The sequence below is a fragment of the Balaenoptera borealis genome (genome assembly GCF_965194805.1).
Source record: "Balaenoptera borealis genome assembly, chromosome: 3".
In the NCBI taxonomy this organism is placed as follows: Eukaryota; Metazoa; Chordata; class Mammalia; order Artiodactyla; family Balaenopteridae; genus Balaenoptera; species Balaenoptera borealis.
In genome coordinates this window covers 151,346,326-151,367,652 of record NC_138866.1, presented here as the reverse complement: position 1 = coordinate 151,367,652, position 21,327 = coordinate 151,346,326, and the positions used below count along the sequence as shown (strand labels likewise).

Genomic DNA, 21,327 nt, shown 5'->3' with positions numbered 1-21,327 from the left:
TTTTAATAATATATTTTATTTAATCCAATATATCTAAAATATTTTCAGCATGTGGCACTAGCCACATTTCAAGTGCTCAGTAGTCACACGTGGTGAGTGGCTGTCATACTGGAGAGCTCTGATCCAGACCCCTTCTCGAGAAATTCCTCATATTCATACACAACTTTAGAGGTTACAGAAATTCCCCATGCCTTTTCTAGTTTGTTCTGAGAGAGAGCTCAAACAGGTTTTATCCCTTCTATGTTGGAGATGAGAAAACTGAAGCTCAGAGAAATGAACTAATTTGCCCAAGATACGCCAGAAAGCAGCGGAGGTGGGACTCAGATCTGGTTATTTTTCAATCTGATTATGTTTTGAATAGAGCAAGTGGTTCCCAAACTTGTCTGCACATTCAAATCACTTGAGGATCTTTTAAAATTTCCAAAGCCCAGGCCACACACCAGATGGGTTAAGTCACACTATCTGGGGTGGGACACGGGCACCAGGAGTGTTTGAAACTCCCTGATGGTTTCAGTGGGTAGCCATGTCTGGGAAACACTGGTGTACATCCTTGATACTCAAAGTGTGGTCCATAGACTAGCAGCATGGGTGTCAGAAATGCATCATCTCAGTACAGCACAGGGAATATAACCAGTAGCTTATAATAACTTTAAATGGAATATAATCTGTAAAATTATTGAAACACTATGTTGTACACCTGAAATAATACAATATTGTAAATCAACTATACTTCAATAGAAAGGAAGAAAGGAAGAAAGAAAGAAAGGAAGGAGGGCTTCCCTGGTGGCGCAGTGGTTGAGAATCTGCCTGCCAATGCAGGGGACACGGGTTCGAGCCCTGGTCTGGGAAGATCCCACATGCCGCGGAGCGACTAGGCCCGTGAGCCACAATTGCTGAGCCTGCGCGTCTGGAGCCTGTGCTCCGCAACAAGAGAGGCCGCGATAGTGAGAGCCCCGCGCCCCGCGATGAAGAGTGGCCCCCACTTGCCGCAACCAGAGAAAGCCCTCGCACAGAAACGAAGACCCAACACAGCCAAAAATAAATAAATAAATAATTCCCATTTAAAAAAAAAAAAAAAAAGAAAGAAAGAAAGGAAGGAAAGAAAGAAGGAAAGAAAGAAAGAAAGAAAGAAAGAAAGAAAGAAGAAAGAAAGGAAGGAAGAAAAGAAAGAGAAAGAAAGAAAGGAAGAAAGACATACATCATCTCAGATCTTGGCCAGACCTGCTGAAACAGAATCCACCTTTTAACAGGATACACCAGGTGAGTCCAGTACACACTAAAGTTTGAGAAGCAGTATATAAAACATGCTATTCTGCTTTTAGATGAAAGAAAACAACGCATTTTTATTGTGGGGGACTATTGAAAATGGCAGGAGTTGTGACTTCAAGTTCGTAGCCTTTATGTTTTCATTAAATTAGTATTATATAACTGTAATGTTGTTTTCTCGATTTTATTATGACTATATTTCTGAATGATTATGAACTCCTTATCTATTGCATGCATGTGACTTGAAAAGACTCCAGAGAAACAGTCCTAAATCTCTTTCCATCCATTTCTCTCAAGCTTTAAATGGTACTGAACCTTTGTTTAACAAAATGAAACTTTTTCCCTCATTCAATCAGCAGACTTACTGAGAATTTACACTGTGAGTGATGTGGACAGAGGAGATGGGGCAGAAAAAACTACTGACGTGGTTCCTGTTTTCAGGGGGCTTACAGTTTGTAGCAGAAGGCTAATACACCCACCCAAATAGCTACAGAACTGAAGAGAATGTGGGTCATGAAATGTGGATGGTTAGATAAAGTGTCCTGTGATTCAGAGATGGGAGAGGTCACTCCCTGCTACTGGGATTAGAGAGGCTGTCATTAAGAGGTGGCCTTTGTGCTGAAGGATTTAGACATTCAGGAGTGGAGGGAAGCTGTTTTTACAGGAGAGGACACACTCTCTGGTGGGGCTTTAATCCTTAGGGCAATGCTGATGTGTCTTAGGACGCTTGGTTGTAAGGGACAGAAACTCAACCCACTTCCTGGTTAAGGCAGAAAAGCAGATTTTTGGCTCATAGAATCCATAGACTGAACAACCAAAAGGTGGAGAGGCCTCTGGAACATCAGGAACCACAGACCCAAAAGCTGCCAAGACTCTTTCTCCCTATTATTATTATTATTTTATGTCACGGTCATCCTCTCTTATATGGAACTGGCTTCCTCAACATGACAGAAACATGATTGCAAAAATTCCTATCTTTTGTTGATATCCTACACTTTCTAATATCAGAGAATAAAACCCCAGATATCTGGTATTTGCTTCAAAATAATATGGAAGGAAAGGAAGCAAGATAGAAGTAGAGCTGAAACAAGGTTGGCCATGAAATGATCATTGATGAAGCTGGTTATTAGGTACATGGGGGTTCATTACACTATTCTGTCTACTTTTATATATGTTGGAAATTTTCTTTAAATTAAAAAAGAGAAAATCCTTGAGAAGGAATTATCAATATGTTAGCCTGTCTTGATCCTACCTCTGAATCAAGCCATAGTAACCAGGGAATGTGGTGAACTTGGCAACTCTTATGGTTGGGACTCCAGGGTAGCCAGGGAGGAGCTGTTCTCAGAAGAAAGGGTGGTTCTTGGGCTTCCCTGGTGACGCAGTGGTTGAGAATCCGCCTGCCAATACAGGGGATACGGGTTCGAGCCCTGGTCTGGGAAGATCCACATGCCGCAGAGCAACTAAGCTAGTGCACCACAACTACTGAGCCTGCGCATCTGGAGCCTGTGCTCCGCAACAAGAGAGGCCGCGATAGTGAGAGGCCCTCACACTGCGATGAAGAGTGGCCCCCGCTTGCCGCAACTAGAGAAAGCCCTCGCACAGAAACGAAGACCCAACACAGCCATAAATAAATAAATAAATTTATTTTTTTAAAAAAAAGGTAGTTCTGTTTCCAGGGGAAAAGGAAGGGAGGAATCCAGGGTAGATAGGATCTGCCCCATGCTGGCTCCTGGCTTTATTACCTGCCTCTCCCTCTTTCCATATTTCTGAGCATCATCAGACTATCCCAGCTGCATGTCCCATGTGTACCTCTAAGTTGATAAGATCAAAATCAAACTCTTGATCATCTGCAGGGTATTCTTCCCCCGTTCACATGCTCCAGACAGAAATTTCTGAGTCGTATCCAACTCATCCTGCTTCCTCACAATCCCCCTGTCTCAGTTTTGTCAATTCTGCCCTTGAAATAATTATGTGTTCCATCTTATCCTCCCTATTCCCAGCTCCACTACCCGAATTCAGAATTCTCCCAGCCTCAATCCCACCAAAGTCCATACTATCTCATACAACACAGCACAGCTTCCTACAACACCAAATTAATCATTTCATTCTCTGCTTCGTTGTCCCATGACAACCATAAGGCATTAGGGTCATTCAAAATCTGGTCTTAAACTCCTTTTTTTTTTTTTTTTTTTGGCCACTCCACATGGCATGTGGGATCTTAGTTCCCTGACCAGGGATGGGACACGTGCCCCCTGCAGTGGAAGCGTGGGGTTTTAACCACTGGACCAACAGGGAAGTCCCCAATAAATATATTTTTAAAAGCTTCTTTCCATTTGTGCCCATTGGGGTCTATACACCAGGTACATTTATTCTTCTGTACTTTTGCATATGCTGCTTCTTCTATATGAACACACTGGCCGAATTCTATAAGTTTGAGCTTAAAACCCACTTCCTTCACTAAAATCTTCTCTCCCTTCCCCAGCAGTGCTCATTCCTCCTTTGTGCCGTCTTATGCACCCTTTGTAACACCACACAGTAATGATCTTTTCTGATTTGCATCCTTTTACCCTCAAGCAGCAACCCAGTTTCAATCATAATGAATGTGCCCCCTATACGTAAAATAGTGAGTAAATGTCTCAATAAATTTTAAAGCTACAACACAAAATAGGCTCTCTTGATTACAAGGGATCCCCCAACTCTAGTTCAACCACCCACTGAAGATTGAACTTTGATATAATCAGGTTCAGTGAAAGGGAGCTCTCTCCTGACACGCCCATTCTACTTTTGGAGAGCTCTGGTATGGTTCCCCCTTAGACTGACCCTTGAATCCTGCTCTCTGCCGCTCATGCCAGGGACTCCAAGTTCTACCCTAGGAGCCTCCAGAAGGACAGTCGGACTTTCGAAATCAGCTCTCATGTTCTTCAGACTAAATATCAAACGTTCAAGGGACTTCCCTGGCGGTCCAGTGGTTAAGACTTTGCCTACCAATGCAGGGGATGTGGGTTCAATCCCTGGTCAGGGAGCTAAGATCCCACATGCCTCACGGCCATAAAACCAAAACAAAAAACAGAAGCAATAGTGTAACAAAGTCAATAAAGACTTTAAAAAAAGTGGTCCACTTTAAAAAAAAAAATCTTAAAAAAAAAAATCAAACGCTCTTTGAAGAATTCTTCAGAAGGCAGGGTGTGAGTAGCTAAGCCTCTGAGCAAGCTTCAGCCTGTCTCGAACTATCTGGATGTGTGTCTCCAGACTGCACGCAATACCCAGGTGTGGTCAGATTGGGAACAGGACCTCAACAAGAAATGAGTAAGAAGGATTGTGAGTGGTATTGAGGGCACACTTGACATTGCATAACACGGTACAGTTTGTCATAGCAATGCTCAGTGGCCCATGATGAAGAATGAAAGAGACAGGTGTTTGTGTTTATCCAGGGCTAGAGACTGGCAAGCGAACAGTCCTGAAGGATCACGGAGAAGAGGACCTCTCTTGAAATCCATTCCATCCAATCATACCATCTTCACGCCATCATCTTGGTCCCCCTGTACCTTGAAGACATTGACATCTAAAGTGAATTTGTTAAAAAAAAAAAAAAAGGAATTCCCTTGTGGTCCAGTGCTTAGGACTCTGAGCTTTCACTGCTGAGGGGCACAGGTTCAATCCCTGGTCGGGGAACTAAGATCCTGAAAGCTGCGAGGTGCAGCCAAAAAAAGAAAAAGAAAAAAAGTGAATTTGTTCAGGCTTTCCTCTTTACATTCTCAGGGCAGATTGATGTATTTAAAAAATCTATCTCTTCTCCTTATGTGACACAGTGAAGGATATGACACTTTTCACATTATTTTCCTAATAATATGTTGCTTAAAATTGGATAGATTCATGATCCCTTTCATAGAGATTTCATAAGAAAACAAAATAAACTTTGTCTCATCAGACTTTCAGAAATGAAATGGAGTTTCTAAGTCATCTATGGTTAGGGTTCTTCCATAAGTGTGTGAGAATCAGGCTCTGAGGCTGGGTGCCATGAAGCAAAATGTTTCCTAGATCTTTACTCTTGGCTGGAAGAGTGTGGGGTGGGGGGATTGGGAGAGAATGTGTAAAACTCTCTCTTCCTAGGTTGACTATTTCAAAGAAGAAGAATGGTGGAAATTAAAGCAGGGGTAATTTCTTAGTCATAAAGGAAAAATTTCTGACTATCAGAGTCTTCAAATAACATTGCAACAAAGCCAAACATCAACCTTCTTTGAAATAGCGAATGAACACTTGACTAGGGAAGGAATGCCCCTCAAGAGGGTTGAGATGACTACTTATGTCATGGGGACAATGTGATCAGATCAGAAGGGCTTTTGACTGAATTTAGAAGAAGAGAGAGAGGGAATTCCCTGGCAGTCCAGTGTTTAGGACTCTGCGCTTTCACTGCCGAGGGCTCAGGGAACTAAGATCCTGCAAGCTGTGCGGTGTGGCCAAAAATAAATAAATAATAATTTAAAAAAAAAGAAGAAGAAGAAGAGGGAGACAAAAACCTAGAAAACCTGTGAAACCAGGTACTGTGGAAGACAGGTTCAATGTATACAGGAAGAGCCACATGATTCACACAAGAAAATTATTTGAATGATTATATGAATGACACATACAACCTCTGCTGCCTGCATAATAATGCACATTTCACTGGTAATGTGGATCTGAGATCATGATGTAGTGTAGTAAATACAATCTTGTAAGAATAGGCTGATTTGGTGTGATAGGAGCTCAAGATAGGAATATGAGGATTAAAAAGGGTATACACTTTTAAAATGACCAGTTATAAGGGAAACTGGACTAGGGCTGCAGACCCACAGAGCATGACCGTATATTGAGGGCCAGACACTGCACTGGGCCCTGGAGATGTGATGATAATTGAGACAAACATGGTTCCTGCCCTCTTGGAGCTTACAGTCTAGTGGGGCTGAAGGTAGAGAGGGTGACCTATTTAAGGAATTGAGAGAAGGTTCTTGTGAGGTAGGGAGTAGTTAGAGACAAAGTTAAAGAACTCAGAGGCCATATGAAGGAGTTTAGACCTTATTCTCATATCAAGGGGATATCATTGCAGGATTCAAAGCAGAGACATGATATGATCAAATTTTATGGGGGACAAGAATTGAGGCAGAGACTAGAAGCTAAGACAGCAATCTAGGCAAGAAAGGATCATAGCCTGGGTTATGGTAGGGATGGATTCAAGGACAGTTAGGAATTAGAACTGGCAAGACCCAGGTCAATTGGAAATAGAGAGTGAAAAAGAAGAAGGGATCAAAGACAATATCAAAATTTCTGGCTCTGTCATTCACTGAGTTGAAAATATGGGAGGAGTTTCTGGCTCACTGAATGCGGGTTGGGGAAAAAAGCTCGGTTTTGGACATGTTGAGTAGAAGGCATCTGTGGATCATTCAAATGGAGATGTCTGGGAGGCAAGTGGAAGAGTAATTTAAAGATGTGGGGCAGGGACTTCCCTGGTGGCACAGTGGTTAAGAATCCACCTGCCAATGCAGGGGACACAAGTTCGAGCCCTGGTCCGGGAAGATCCCACACGCCACAGAGTAACTAAGCCCGTGCACCACAAGTACTGAGCCCATGTGCCACAACTACTGAAGCCCGAGCGCCTAGAGCCTGTGCTCTGCAACAAGAGAAGCCACCGCAATGAGAAGCACGCACACTGCAACGAAGACCCAACGCAGCCAAAAAAAAAAAAAAGATGTGGGGCAAGTGGTGGGCTACTGTTCAAGATTTAGACGTTGAGATTATCCAGAGACAAGCCCTCAAAATATTATAATGCATTTGCCCACATCTGTGAAAGAGAATTGGAAGCAGACTGCAGAATATGTACCTTTTTTTTTTTAACACCAATTCCATTCATACTTATGCCACAACAACATTTCTTTTAAATAAATAAATCTATAAGGGTTCGGTGCCCTGGAGGTTTTAGTCTGTCAAAGTAAGAACATAATTGTCTTCTTGGGGGACATGGCAAACATCAAGAGCTAAATGGAGAATGGAGATGTCTATTAATATTTCAACAAGAGTTGTATCATTATTGTAAACATTGGAGTCCTAGTTATTGATTTAGAAATTATTGACCTTAAAAGTGTATATCCCTCATCCCTGACTTTTCATTTTTCTTTCTCAGCTACTCAGGTTGGAGAAAAACCTTTCCTAGCATTTTACACTCAGATGGATTTGCAGAGGGCCCGAGGAACTGTAGAGGTCCAGTGTCTCTTAGAATTGCCAACTGGTGATAAGGTTATATGCTGTAAAGACAGACACAGTGCTCAGGTCAAGAAATTCTCTTGACCTATCAAAACTCTTAAGAATGCATCTCATCATCTCCTGGGTTTAAGCTATATCTCAGAAATTAGTGGGATGCAAATTATTTGACTTGCCTGTTTGCATAAGATGTCCTTGCCATGCTTCAGGGCATACCAGATACAATCATACCATAATTACAGGAGAGCTCTGGGGATTGGCTTCAATTAACCAAGCTTCTTCTCAGTTATTATTATATTATTCATATTTATAGCATTTGACATTTCCACAGTGCTCTTTAATCATATTGTATGTGGGTTGCCTTAATCTAAATATTTCAACATACTTGGGATACTGGCTGTTCCTGTTCTCTGGATCTACCAGATGGAGGAACTAGGCGTGGACCAGTATCCAATGATAGAACCTGAGAGTTACAGTCTCAAGTCATTTGGGCAGGCCAGTGGTGGTTAAGCATTCACACCGAAAAACAAAGGCCTGCTGGGTAAAGTTGGGTAGGTCAATGGGATGCTAAAACACGGGACTAAAGGCAAGAAGACACTGTCTTTAGTTCAAAGGTCTGAGGACTGGACTTGCCCAGCCAGAGCAATGGAATCTCTGGAGCCAAGTGTCCTGGCAACCACTATTCTATCAAGGCAAGAGCTGTTGTAGTGCTTCTGCTACCATTAAGCTGAGTTAACTCTGATTTCCTTGCTCCTTCTTCCTTGGGTCTAATAGTTCTCTAGGCTCTCTTGGCTGGACAGTGGAGCTTGGGGCAGGGAAGGGAGGGTTGTCTGAATCTGAGATACTGAATATAGGACCCCACAAGCCATGTGGGATGGCCAGAAAAAAAAAAAGGACCAATGTCAGGACAAGCATTCTGGGCTGTCCAGTCAAAGAAGGAGTGGGTAACAAGAGAATCTGTAAGAGGTTCAATGGGAGGGAAGAAGAGGGTGAAGGAACAGGAAGTTGTAGTCAGGGAAAGGAATGGCAACCTCCCGGGAAATGACACAGTGCCACGTGATAACAAGGGCCAGGTGGTGACAATGTTTAGGTCAGAAGAGATGAGGCAACAGAGAATTGTGAGGTCAGGCTCTTCACCTGGAGTGCTGTCACTGTGAGCACCACCTTCATCATAGGGAAGGGAGGCAGAGAAGGGAGGAGAGAAGGAGGGCAAACCCGCTGCAAAAGAAAAACCCACCACGGAGCAGAAAAGTACATCCATGGGCTAGGCAGGTACCAACACTGTGAAAGCCCATGCAACCAGATAATATGGACTCCAAGAGAGAAGAAATGGTTCTTGAGGCTGGGGTGTGGGTTATCTTGTTCATCTTTGTATTTCTTGCAGAAACCACCATATTTCTGGCACATAGTAAGTCTTGGTAGAGCTCTGCTTAACTCAATTGTAGTAAAATTATTTTGTTCTCATGTGAATGGAAAATTACTTTATCTTTGGGATGTTAATTTTTTTTAAAAAATTATTTATTTATTTATTTTTGGCTGTGTTGGGTCTTCGTTGCTGCACGCGGGCTTTCTGTAGTTGCAGCGAGCAGGGGCTACTCTTCTTTGCGGTGCATGGGCTTCTCATTGCAGTGGCTCCTCTTGTTGCGGAGCACGGGCTCTAGAGCGCAGGCTCAGTAGTTGTGGTGCACAGGCTTTGTTGCTCCGTGGCATGTGGGATCTTCCCGAACCAGGGCTCGAAATCTTTGGGATGTTAATTTTTGAAGAATCTTAAACTAGCCAGAAGAACATCTTCATTATTCTAAAGTACTTTCTTTCCTCCTTTTTTTTCCCCCTGTTCGGTTTATAATAACCTTTATTATTCCTTTTAAGTTATAAAATATAACACGCCCAGAACTAAAAGAATATACACATCTACCAGAAACAGCCAACCAACCAAACCAAAACAAAAGCCCCATAATCTCATTGACCAGTGATTTTTTTTCTGGGCCTAAAATTTTAAAGTATATTTACATATTGTTGTACATATTTTGTGTTGTTTTCGCTCAAAATATTGTGGATATTTTCCTATGATAACAAATACGGTTCTTTCATTTTGGTTTTAATGGCACATATTGGTCTATTGCCTGAATGTGCTATCATTTTCTTTTTTAGACTTTGATGTTCTCAATGTTTTGCTTTGCTTTTTTTGCCATTCTAAACTATGCTGTTATAAACATCCTAGTATTTAAAAATCTATGCACAAAATGGATGATTTCCTTAGGCTATATTTCAACATGAATTACTTGATTACAAATTTGACATGTTTTAAGCATTTTGATATATATTGTCAAGCTTCCTTCCAGAAAGTTATATCAATTAATACTTCCACCAGAAAGTTGTATCTGAGAGTGCTTACTTTTCTATATCATGTCCAACAGAGCACTAGTGTTTTTTATTCCTTTTTCTTTTTTTTAATTTGGGTCAATACAAGAAGGTTAAAAGTATATTTTTAAAATTTGCTTTTTTAAACTGAGTCTAAACTTTTTTCATATACTTATTGGTTATTTGTACTCCTTTTTTATAAAATGCTTGTTCATACATTTTGTCCATTTTCCCCATTGGGGTGTTTTGTCTTTTTTTTTTTTTTAAATGAATTCATGGCAAATATTTTGGTCTAGTTTTTCAAAATCCTAAAAATCAAAGAAATGTAAATTTTTTGGAAAATTTCCAATATATACAAAAGTAGAGAGACTCATATCTGAAACCTTCATGTACTCATCAACTCAGCGCCCAGATTCAACTATTATCAACTCATAGCTAATCAATCTTGTTTCCTTTCTTTTCTTCTTTTATTTCTTTCTTTTTCCTTTTTTTTTTTGGTAGCAAATCTTCAACATCATCTCATTTCATCTGTAAATATTTCAGTATATAGAAGACTGAAAATTATGTAGTCAAATCACCAATTTTTTCCTTTGTGGTTTCTGCCTTTGGTATTAAGCTCAAAAATATATAAATTTTCATCTATATTTTCCAGTTGTCTTTTGGTTTCCTTTTAAAAAATCTTTGATTTTTTTGATCCATCAGAATTGAACTTTATCTTTCTTTCCAATATTTAACCAATTATCGAAATAAATTAATATAATCCTACAAATTTGAAATATCAACTTTATCACACCTGAAATATGAAATATTTACAGACAGCTAGATCTGTCCGGTCTTATGCTAGTATTACTGTTTTTTTGAGTATGTTCTAACTTTCATTATTATAAATTCCCTGGAATAACACTATAGATCAATCATTCATGTACACTGTTTTCATGTGTAATTATCCAAAATTCTGGAAAAAAAAAAACAAACCTTAAAATTGAAGCCTTGATATTGTTCATTATCACCTTAAAATTAGATTTGCAAGCTCAGCATATGAAAGGCTGTTCCTTCCCACTTCCCATTTAAAAGAAAATCACTTATATAAACTAAATATTACATCTTTGCACATTAAAAAAGCAATTAGAAATTACTAGAAATTGAATTCCAATAACTAGTAAATATGTTTTGGATTCCTATTATGTGCTAGGACATAATGTTTGGTGCTGATTGTACAGGGAAAAGCAAGATGGACACAGTTCCTATCTTCAAGTAGCTTACCAAGTCCAAGTTCTGTGATCAATTTCAGGGACTCTGGACCTCCTATTAAGAATCCGTGAATAGGTGATAGGATGAGACTAGTTAGAAATGCAGGTCTGAGGACATAATCATCCATGAGAAGAATGGAACTGTGAAAACACCTATCTGTGGGTTGCTGGTGTTTTCTTTCTTTCAATCCTTATCTCTGCAGTGCTTTCTCAGCATTTCATGGATCTCCGAGCTCTCCCCAGCTGGGTTCCAGTGACCTCATTTACAACACTTTTGATAAGAGCCCTCAGGCTGAAAAAGGTTCTGGGAAAAGATACTTTGCCTCCAAAAGCTTTTAGTTGAATGGTGGGCCCTTCCCCTAATTAACACTGGTTTAGATTTCCTGGAATTGCCTCAAATGTCATCTATACTATTTTCAAAATTATAAGCTTGATTTTCTTCACATTTCCAATGCATTTAATACATATCGTCTCAAAAATCTATCCCATCTTCAGTCATACTTTTATATTTTTTTTAAATGGGGGAAAAAGCAGGATTCAGGCATAACTGTTCCATTGATCAACAAATATTCTTTGATTTTATTGAGAAAGCAGTTAAGAACAACGTAAGATCTTTTGCTTTTGATTCCTGAATCCGATTCCTAATTATTGCATTACGCTACAGGTAACAAAATACTCAACTACAGTTACATACAGTGACTTATCATTCTCACAGAATAAGAAGCCCAGATGAAGGCAAAGCTGGGCAGCTATTCAACAATGCCATGAAGGATCTAGAATTTTATCTTTCTTCTCCACCATCTTCAACTATGAAATTCACCCTCATAGTGGCAAGGTGGCTCCCATAGCTCTAATAATAATAATGCCTGCAACCCAAGTGGGAACCAAGGGAAAGGGCAAAGAGAAACATTCCGGATGAGTCTGGCTCTGTTAAGTCTTTCCAGAAGCTCTGCAAAACTCTCCACATAGAGACTATTAGCCAGAACTGTGTCCTGTGGCCATCTTCACAGCAGGGGAGGCCAGGTGACTGTGCATCTTAACTGGGAGCATTGTTACCCAGAGCAAAACCTGAGCTCTGTTGATAAGAAAGATGGGGAGAATGCCACAACTCCTTAGACAGAGGACGTGTGTAGTCTATTCCTGCAGGGGGATGCTGGCATGGGCTTTGGACTTCTGTGTCTTCCTCAAAGCCTGTCCTTCAATAATACTGCCCAAAACAGAAGGTACAGTCTTGATCTCTTGATGCACTCACTAAATCACTCACTCATTCTTTACTTGATCAATTTAATAAATATTTACTGAGCATCTTCTTTTAGCCAGGCATGGAAGAAACAGTGGTGACCAAAATAGATATGATCCTTGCCTTCACAGAACATCCAGTCCTAAATTTAAAAAAAGAAAAGAAAAGCAAAAGTAAAACAGGGCACTCTTTTTTTTTTTTTTTTTTTTTCCTAATTTTGCTGTGCCACATGGCTTGCGGGATCTTAATTCCCCGACCAGGGATTGAACCAGGGCCCTGGCCGTGAAAGCACCGAGTCCTAACCGGTGGACCACCAGGGAATTCCTGGGGGGCAATGTATCTTAGATTTCTCTTTTACCTTCCATCGAAACCACCATATTCAGTTTTGAAGCATAAATATCCTGCTCTTATGGTCAGTGAAAAATGGATCATTCTCCTCTACACTGCTGACACAACTGAGGCCATCTCGAGCCACTCAAAATCAAGCGGACTGATCTGGAAGAAAAGTTCAATGTGTAAAGGGCCAATATTAAATAATAGAGACCAAGGCATTTAGCTACTTGGAATATCGTTTAGTTTACTGACCCAGACTGGCTTAGCAGGATGCAGAGTTAGTCTGAGCAGCAGACCAATGAGCTTGTTGAGGGCAGGAGGGACTGTGTCTTAGCCACCTTTGCATTCTGCACATCAACTGAGTGACCGACTCATGGTAAGTAGCTAGTAAATACGTTTGCTGATCTAGACCCAAACTTAACGTCTTTCTCTACTAAAATGTAGGAAGAGCCAAAGAGACATTCTTTAAGGTCAAAGTGAACAGCTAGTAATCCCTGACTTTTGCATTCTATAGGGCAAATTTATTCTTCCTGTGCTGCATGTTGAAGTTCTCCAACCAATGCCAAGGCACGCTGCCACATTTGTTGTGGGTGCGAGAGATGTGCAGATATTGAACCCTTTCTGTCCGGGGAGGCTGAGCCCCCCGGGTGGGAGGAGGCATTGTCTCAAGGGGCCACACAAACTTGACCATGACTATATGTGGCATGAGGTGAGAAACATTTGGGAGCTCTAATCTATGGCACAGATAAAATTTTAGTTTTAGGTGAAACTTCATTAAGTGTGAATAACTTTAAAACAGACTTCAAATACATAGTCTGAACAGTCTTTGTCAACCAGATTTTTCTTTAGCCAAGTTTTTGAATAGTTCAAGAACATCTAAAAATCATTTTGGTGAAGACATGGTCTTTTGAAACCAGTTCCGGAAGGTTATTGAAATCAATATGGGCAATTTCATTTAAAAGAGGGTCTCAATTTAATATTCCCACAAACCTGAACCAACATACTCTCCAGGGAAATAAATGCTCTTTGTTTTTTTTCTTTTAACATCTTTTTTGGAGTATAATTGCTTCACAATGGTGCGTTAGTTTCTGCTGTATAACAAAATGAATCAGCTATACGTATACATATATCCCCATATCTCCTCCCTCTTACATCTCCCTCCCACAATAAATGCTCTTTGAATCCACCTCTGTGTAGCCTTCTAAGAGGATGAAAATAAAAACCAGGCTTTTATTTATTTACTTATTTATTTATTGGTATTATACTCCGTGACACTCCACAAATCCTTTAGGGATGTAAAAAAACAAATATCTGACTTTAAAATTTTCCTAACAATATTAACACTACTACTACCAGGCCATCTGGAATATAAAGCCGGTCTCTTCCGTCAGCTGCACGTTAAACACACCTACTTGGGACTCTCACTCTTTCATGAACTGCCATGCTATTCAAGTCCCATCAAAAGACAGATGAGGAGAGCAGTATTGGAGAAAGACTGACCAAGGGGCGTGTTAAACACTTTTTCATTTCAGTTCCCCAAATTCTATTTTATTCTGAATTAGACTAGGGAGTAACACACTTGGCTATCACCTTACCTTCCCACAGAAATATCACCATGGAACCAGGATTCAAAACCATTTCCTTAGCTTTTACAGGGATATGGTGTTTTTTTTGTTTGTTTTGTTTTGTTTTGAATGCATGGGGAAAAGTGTTCTGAATCTTCTGCCAATACTCTAATTAAACTGTAAGGTACTTGAGAGCAGGAACTGTCTTATCTTTATAGCTTCAGCACAAAAGTTCTAACATCTTAGGTGCTGTGAGCATGAAAAACATTACATCAATATGTTGAATACAAGAAACAAAGTGCCTAAACAGTAGCAAGTTATAAAGCTTTTTAGAAAGGGAAACCTAATCTCCAGAAGATAAAATTTGGTTTTGGGTGAAACATCACCAAGTGCAAATAATGTTAAAATAAGACTTCAAATATTTAGTCTGAACAGGCTTTGCCAACCAAGTTTTCTTTAGCCCAAGTTTTTGGACAGTTTCAAAAACATTTAAAAACTATTAATATTTTAGTGAAGAAATAATCTTTTAAAATCAGGTCCTGAAGGTTATTGAAATCAGCATGGGGACTTCCCTGGTGGCGCAGTGGTTAAGAATCTGCCTGCCAATGCAGGGGACACGGGTTCGATCCCTGGTCTGGGAAGATCCCACATGTCGCAGAGCAACTAAGCCCGCGCTCTAGAGCCCGCGAGCCACAACTACTGTGCCCACGAGCCACAACTACTGAGACTGCGTGCCGCAACTACGGAAGTCTGTGCGCCTAGAGCCCGTGCTCCGCAACAAGAGAAGCCATCACAATGAGAAGCCCGCGGACCGAATTGAAGAGTAGTCCCCGCTCACCACAACTAGAGAAAGCTCATGTGCAGCAATGAAGACCCAACACAGCCGAATAAAGAAAGAAAGAAAAAAGAAATCAGTATGGGTAAATTCATTTAGATGAAGGTGCTCAAAAATACACCTTCCACAAAAGTCACAACAATAGTTTAAATTCTCCTGGATGTCTGTGAGTTAAAACAACAGATCCAGAGTGGTGATGCTGGCATCCTCCTTGTATTTAGCTGCCCCGCTGGCAGTCCAGGAAGGGTATCTCCTGTCAATTCCTGAAAGAGAATTTAGCTGCCAATTCAGGAGGAGAAAGGAAGGATAGAAGGCTCTGCGAAGTTGGCACCGGAGCTTACTCAGTCTCAAGGCACTGAGAGTAATATTTGCAGGGAAAACAAAAATCACTTAAAGGTGCATGGCAAGATTACAATGGATTTAAATCATTATAAAATCTTTCCTGATTAAGACCATTAAAAATCCGAGACCCGAGAAACAAGTCTAGAGAAACTAACACTGTAAAGGACGCCTAGCTTTTAGGCGTGCTACTAGAAAATCTACTGCCCGTGGGATTAGAAATGACAACGGCCACGTGATATATTGCTAACTATACAGTGCGGCCCTGTTATAGTAGCTGACTTTTATAGATACAGGGATTTACTAAAGGCTCAGTCATGACCCTAGGAAAGCAATACTGTGGCTACATATGCAGAAACAGCCTCCTGTAACAGGGAAATACAGCGATCGCCGCTCTATCCCACACCACCAGTACCCTTTATGGTCCTGAGACTTTGGGAAGAGGCAGTTCAGAAAGCACCATGGACCCAAAGAGTCAAGTATTTCAGGTTCATTCCAACTCTCTTCCACTCGTTAATTTTTCAATAGATTCCCAAGAACCTCCATGCATGAGAAAACTTGGATTTGAGGAAGGGAATTCCAGCGGGAGGGGAGAGAGGGGAATAGTCCGATCGGGAAGGATACCCGCGCCACTTCCACTGTCCTGCCTGGGGATCGGCCCACCTGCCCCCCATGCCTAAGCCCGGGTGCCCCGCTCCTCCGGGTTCCTGCGCTCCCGGAGAGCCCCTGTCGGCCCCAGGTCGTGCTTCCCAGGGGGCTAAAGGTGCCGGCGCCCCCTCCAGAGCCCCCTCTGGGGATATGCCCCCCTGCCCCCCACGCAGACACCTAAGCCGGGCGCCCCATGCTCCGGGCCCCGGTCCGTCCCGAGAAGGAGGACTCGCTTCCCAGGCCAGAGCAGGTGCCCGCGCCCTCACACGCGGAGTCGGGGGAGGTGGCCGGGGAGCCCCGCCCAGATGCCGGGCCCGGCGCCGGGGCCCGGCGGGGGCGCGGGCTCTCGGTAACCCGGAAGTGGCGGCGGCGGCGGGCGTGCGGGAGCGGGGGCCGGGGGGCGGTGCGCTCGAGCCGGCATGGCCGCCGCCGCCCGCTTTGTGTGCCGCGCGCGGGCCCCGGCCGCCCGCGCCTCGCCCGGCCCGCGGGGCCGCCGCTGACCCGCCCCGACTCTAACCTCGGCGCCCGCCGGGCCGGCCCCGCCTCCCTCCTCCTGCACTTCCCCTCCCCCCTCCTCCTGCCGCCGGGCGGGCGGGCAGCAGCCGCCCTCCGTGCTCTGCTCGCGCGCTCCTCGCCGCGCGCCCGCCCGCCCGCCCTCGCACCCGAGCCAGCCTGCCTGCCTGCCGTACCGGCGGCGGCGGGCTCGAGGCCGCCCCGATGCCCGAGCCAGGCCCCAGGATGAACGGCTTCTCGCTGGGCGAGCTGTGCTGGCTCTTCTGCTGCCCGCCCTGCCCGAGCCGCATCGCCGCCAAGCTGGCCTTCCTGCCGCCCGAGCCCACCTACACGGTGCTGGCGCCCGAGCAGCGCGGCCCCGGCGCCCCCGCCCCGGCCTCGGCCGCCGCAGCCGCCGCAGCCGCTGCCACCGCCGCGGCCCAGCCGGCGCCGCAGCAGCCCGAGGAGGGCGCGGGCGCGGGGCCCGGCGCGTGCAGCCTGCACCTGAGCGAGCGCGCCGACTGGCAGTACTCGCAGCGCGAGCTGGACGCCGTCGAGGTCTTCTTCTCGCGCACGGCCCGGGACAACAGGCTCGGCTGTATGTTCGTGCGCTGCGCGCCCTCCAGCCGCTACACGCTGCTCTTCTCGCACGGCAACGCGGTGGACCTCGGCCAGATGTGCAGCTTCTACATCGGCCTCGGCTCGCGCATCAACTGCAACATCTTCTCCTACGACTACTCGGGCTACGGCGTCAGCTCGGGCAAGCCCTCCGAGAAGAACCTCTACGCCGACATCGACGCCGCGTGGCAGGCGCTGCGCACCCGGTGAGCCCGGCGGCGGTCGCCAGGCCTGGCCTGCCACTGCGGGGAGGCGGGCTGGGGGTCCTCTGGGGGCCTCTGGGGCGGTCTGAGAGGAAGGGGGCCCCTCGTCTGGGGCTGTGGGCGAGCAGAGACCCCCCCACCCCACCCGCCGCGGATTCTCTTTTCTTCTCGCTCCCTGGCTTTCTCTCACCCCCTCCAAAATCCCCGCCAGCCCTCGGGTTCCTGGAGAGTTCGGATTCGGAGGATTTTGCCTGCTTTGGCGCTCCCGGGTGCCCCCGATCCACCGGCTGGGTCTTTTGTGGTTCTGGTCACCGCAAGTGGCAACGTTGGGGTGCTTCAATACCGGGCGGAAACAGCTTGGTTCACGTTTAGTTTGTGTGAGTTGGCAGCCAGAGGCTGGAGGTCCTCAGGCTGAAGTGACCTTGGGCAAGGCGCGCGAGTCTCATACCTCTGTTTCCTTCCTTGTAAAATCAGGGGGCGAGACGGGAAGACTTCCAAAAGACGTTCCGGTTGTAAAGTGCTCGGAGGGGCCATGTCTGGGCATCCGTGGAGGCAGCCGGAGGGTCGGGTGGTGTGAAGTTTGCCTCCTGGTGGGGCTGAGTAGCTGGCACTGCGGGCAGGGAGTTAGCTCGTGCCTGTGGGCCTGGCATCTTCCTCAGAGCCTCAGTAAAAACCCAGGATGAGTTGGAATCTTACGTTACAGGGTTTGGGGAATCTCTTGACCTTGAGTTAGCATTCACAGGAGAACTACAAAGTATTTATCGAGGGAGGGCCTTTTATGTGCAAGGCAGAAATTGGGGGCGTGGTTTCGGGGCTAGACCTGGTAAGACCAGCAAACAAAACTTGAGTGTTAGTAGCCCAAGTGAGGCAGGAGTCCGGTAAATGGGCAAGTCGTGTCACCTGTTTGTGCTCCAGTTTGGGTATCTATGATTTTGCCCCAGCCACCTGGTAGCGGGGATGGTGAAAATACCTGAGATCATCTTCTATGACATCCAATTGCTTCAGATGAAAGAGTCCCCAGAATAAGTGTAATTGGCACTGTTATGGCTATTGACACGTATAATCTTTATCTAAAATGTATTTGCTCGGCTCATACAGACTGCCAACATTAGTGATTTTTGTCTCCATTCCTGTTCATACATATGCTCATAAATTACCCTGTGCCTTTCTGGGAAAATGACTTGTCCAACAGGGAAGTACTTAGGATTTAATATGTTGCTTATTCACGTTCTCCTGAAGTCCTGAAGGAGTTCATTTGGATGATAGCTTTTTGAAAGTGGTTTAGGCTGAGATGGTACCATAGGCAGAGACACTGAGTCAGAATCTACAAGTTAAAAAGCCACCTGTTCCAGTAAAGGGTTTCAAAAGTATGTGTGTCACACACAATCAATAGATTGCTAGAATTTGCTGTTGGTAAAGGTATTAAAAATAAGGATTGGCCTTAGATCTTTTTAAACTGAAACATTAAAATCCTACCTTGAGTAGGTTTTATGGTAAAATTTCTGCAGAACACTGTTCCTGTATGTGCCTGTCGGGATTAGAATGAAATCCTTTCAGATGTGCGTGTCTGGATTAGAATGAAATCCTTTCAGATGTAAGGCTAACCCTTTGCCCTGAATATGCAGGTGTGTCTGTGTTACAACGTATGTGAGGCATAGTTATTTCCTGGAGACTTGTCATATTTAATTTAATTAAAGGCATTGTTTTAGGTAAGGTTAAATTTTGAATTATGTGCTGGTATAGCTTAACTTTGCCCAGGATTTATTTAATTTTATACCAGAACTCATGTCTAGATTGAGTTACTCACCTGTAAAATAGGTTAGAACTTAAAGGCTAAATGAGAATCTTAGGATTTGAAGAAACCTTTCACATCTTCTTGTCCTGTGCTTTTCAAACTTTTTTGGATTGTGACCCCACAATAGGAAACACATTTTACATTTAGATCAAGCGCACACATACACATCTGTGTCTATATATCAGAAGCAAATGTCTCACAAAACAATATTTTTGCCTGTGGGCAATACACGTGCAGACTATGTTCTTTTTTTTAAAAATAAATTTATTTATTTATTTTTGACTGCGTTGGGTCTTTGTTGCTGCGTGCAAGGTTTCTCTAGTTGCGGCGAGCGGGGGCTACCCTTCATTGTGGTGCTCAGGCTTCTCATTGTGGGGGCTTCTCTTGTTGCAGAGCACAGGCTCTAGGCACGTGGGCTTCAGTAGTTGTGGTGTGCAGGCTCAGTAGTTGCGTCTCGCGGGCTTAGTTGCTCCGTGGCATGTGGGATCTTCCGGGACCAGGGCTCGAACCCATGTCCCCTGCGTTGGCAGTCGGATTCTTAACCACTGCGCCACCAGGGAAGTCCCACTATGTTCTGTTTTATTTCATATTATTATTATTTTTTTTAAAGAAGAAGAAAAAGAATGCTGGTTGTGAAGGACTAAGTTTATTTCCCATAACATTTATGGACACTGTCCTTGTGCACCCTCATTTGACAGAGGACTGGGGAAGAGCAGTAGGTCTCTTGACTGCTAGTTTAGTACTCTTTCCACACATGCAGTCCTATTTATCAGATTTCTCTAGAGGTGCATTTACATGTCTCAGTTATTCTAATAGGCTAGGAGTTACTTGACTGTGAAGCTAAGCAGTCCCTTAACCACCTCCTCTCTGCTCTCTGTAGTTTTCCTGCTCTAACCTTGCCTGGAAGATGCCCTCTTCTCTGCCCATGTACAGCTCCGTTCAGGTCATTGCCATGGCAGCAGGACCCCCCCCCCAGCCCCCCCCCCCCCCCGCCACGTACCCATTGTTCCGAGGCTGCCTCAGATCCCGTTTTCCACCCCCAGCCTTCATGTCTTCCTTGGGGATCTTTCTCTTTTCTGATCTCCTGATGAGAAGGGACACTCAGAACACTGCTCCGAACACTGATTGGAGAGCCCACCCTATCCTAAATCATCTCCATGTCTGCACTCAGGTGTTATTCCCCCAGGAGGAATGTAAGGTGTGTGTGTCAGTGCTGTGCATCCCCCAAAGTACCCAGCCCAGTACTTGCCCTCCCTCCTCACACTCACACCCGGCCTTTTGTATATGCCCTTTTCCTATGCCCTGAATTCTCCCTCCTGTCTGGATCCTCACTGGGTTCCGGGACCCTTGGTATTCCTGTGCACTTGATACTCAGCTCCTTTACCTGCACTTATCACAGTGTTGCTGTGTCCTGGTGTGTGACTGCATCCCACTAAGTTGAAAGTTCCTTGAGGGCAAGGACTCCCTGTCTTCTGTTTTCCCAACAACTGGCAAAGTGCCTTAAGATAAGAGACACTCATTAAATGTTTGTTTAATGAGTTGCACATATGGGTGCCCCATAAATAAATGGGATTGATTCAAATTTTCCTAATTTTCTTACAAAGAGTTGCATCTATTTTACCCTCTAGGGTTTGGTATCCATGGGCATAACCATAGGCAAAGAAAGGGGTTACAATGTCTTGGCTTGAGGTCTGATCCACTTTGTGTCTATTATATGCCCATGTTTGCAACATTGAAGTATCTGTATTGAACAGAAGAGTAACAGTAACCCTTTTGTATTTCTCTTCATCCTTTCTCCATTACTATCTGTGCATGCTCTAGTGAGCTGCCCAGTCCTTGATGGAGGACTTCAAACACAAATACTACCTAGTATTTCCATGGGTAAAGGTAGCAAATTCCCTAAATGATAAGCAGTAGAGTGGGCCAGTAATCTAAAATAAGGGTTTGGGGAGGAAGTAAATTCGAAGGCAAGAAAGGTGGTCATTGCTATTTGGCCAATAGATGATTATTTGAAGCATTTGAAAAATGACTGAAAAGGGTGTAGAAGAGAGGTAGGATTTGAAAGAGCCAGGGAGAGCATGGACTCAGCATGAAAGAAGTAAGTTGGTGTCTTATTAGGTTCGTACAGCTGTAGCAAAGTACCATAGACTG

General features: G+C 44.1%; 1 protein-coding gene and 1 long non-coding RNA gene across 2 annotated transcripts in view; one reads left to right on the top strand and one right to left on the bottom strand.

The window, feature by feature from the left end:
- Window positions 1-10,102: 10,102 nt before the first annotated feature.
- On the bottom strand, window positions 10,103-20,136 carry LOC309627034. The gene is made up of 2 exons (XR_014243497.1): window positions 17,830-20,136; window positions 10,103-12,490 (listed from the first exon to the last, which is right to left on the bottom strand). It is a non-coding gene; the product is annotated as an uncharacterized lncRNA (long non-coding RNA).
- Window positions 12,731-21,327, top strand: part of ABHD17C (abhydrolase domain containing 17C, depalmitoylase) — a 59,523-nt gene continuing 50,926 nt past the window's right edge. The window contains 3 exon segments of the mRNA XM_082388566.1: window positions 12,731-16,937; window positions 16,939-16,997; window positions 17,000-17,384. Coding sequence (XP_082244692.1) covers window positions 16,786-16,937; window positions 16,939-16,997; window positions 17,000-17,384 — 596 coding nt within the window. The 5' untranslated portion in view covers window positions 12,731-16,785.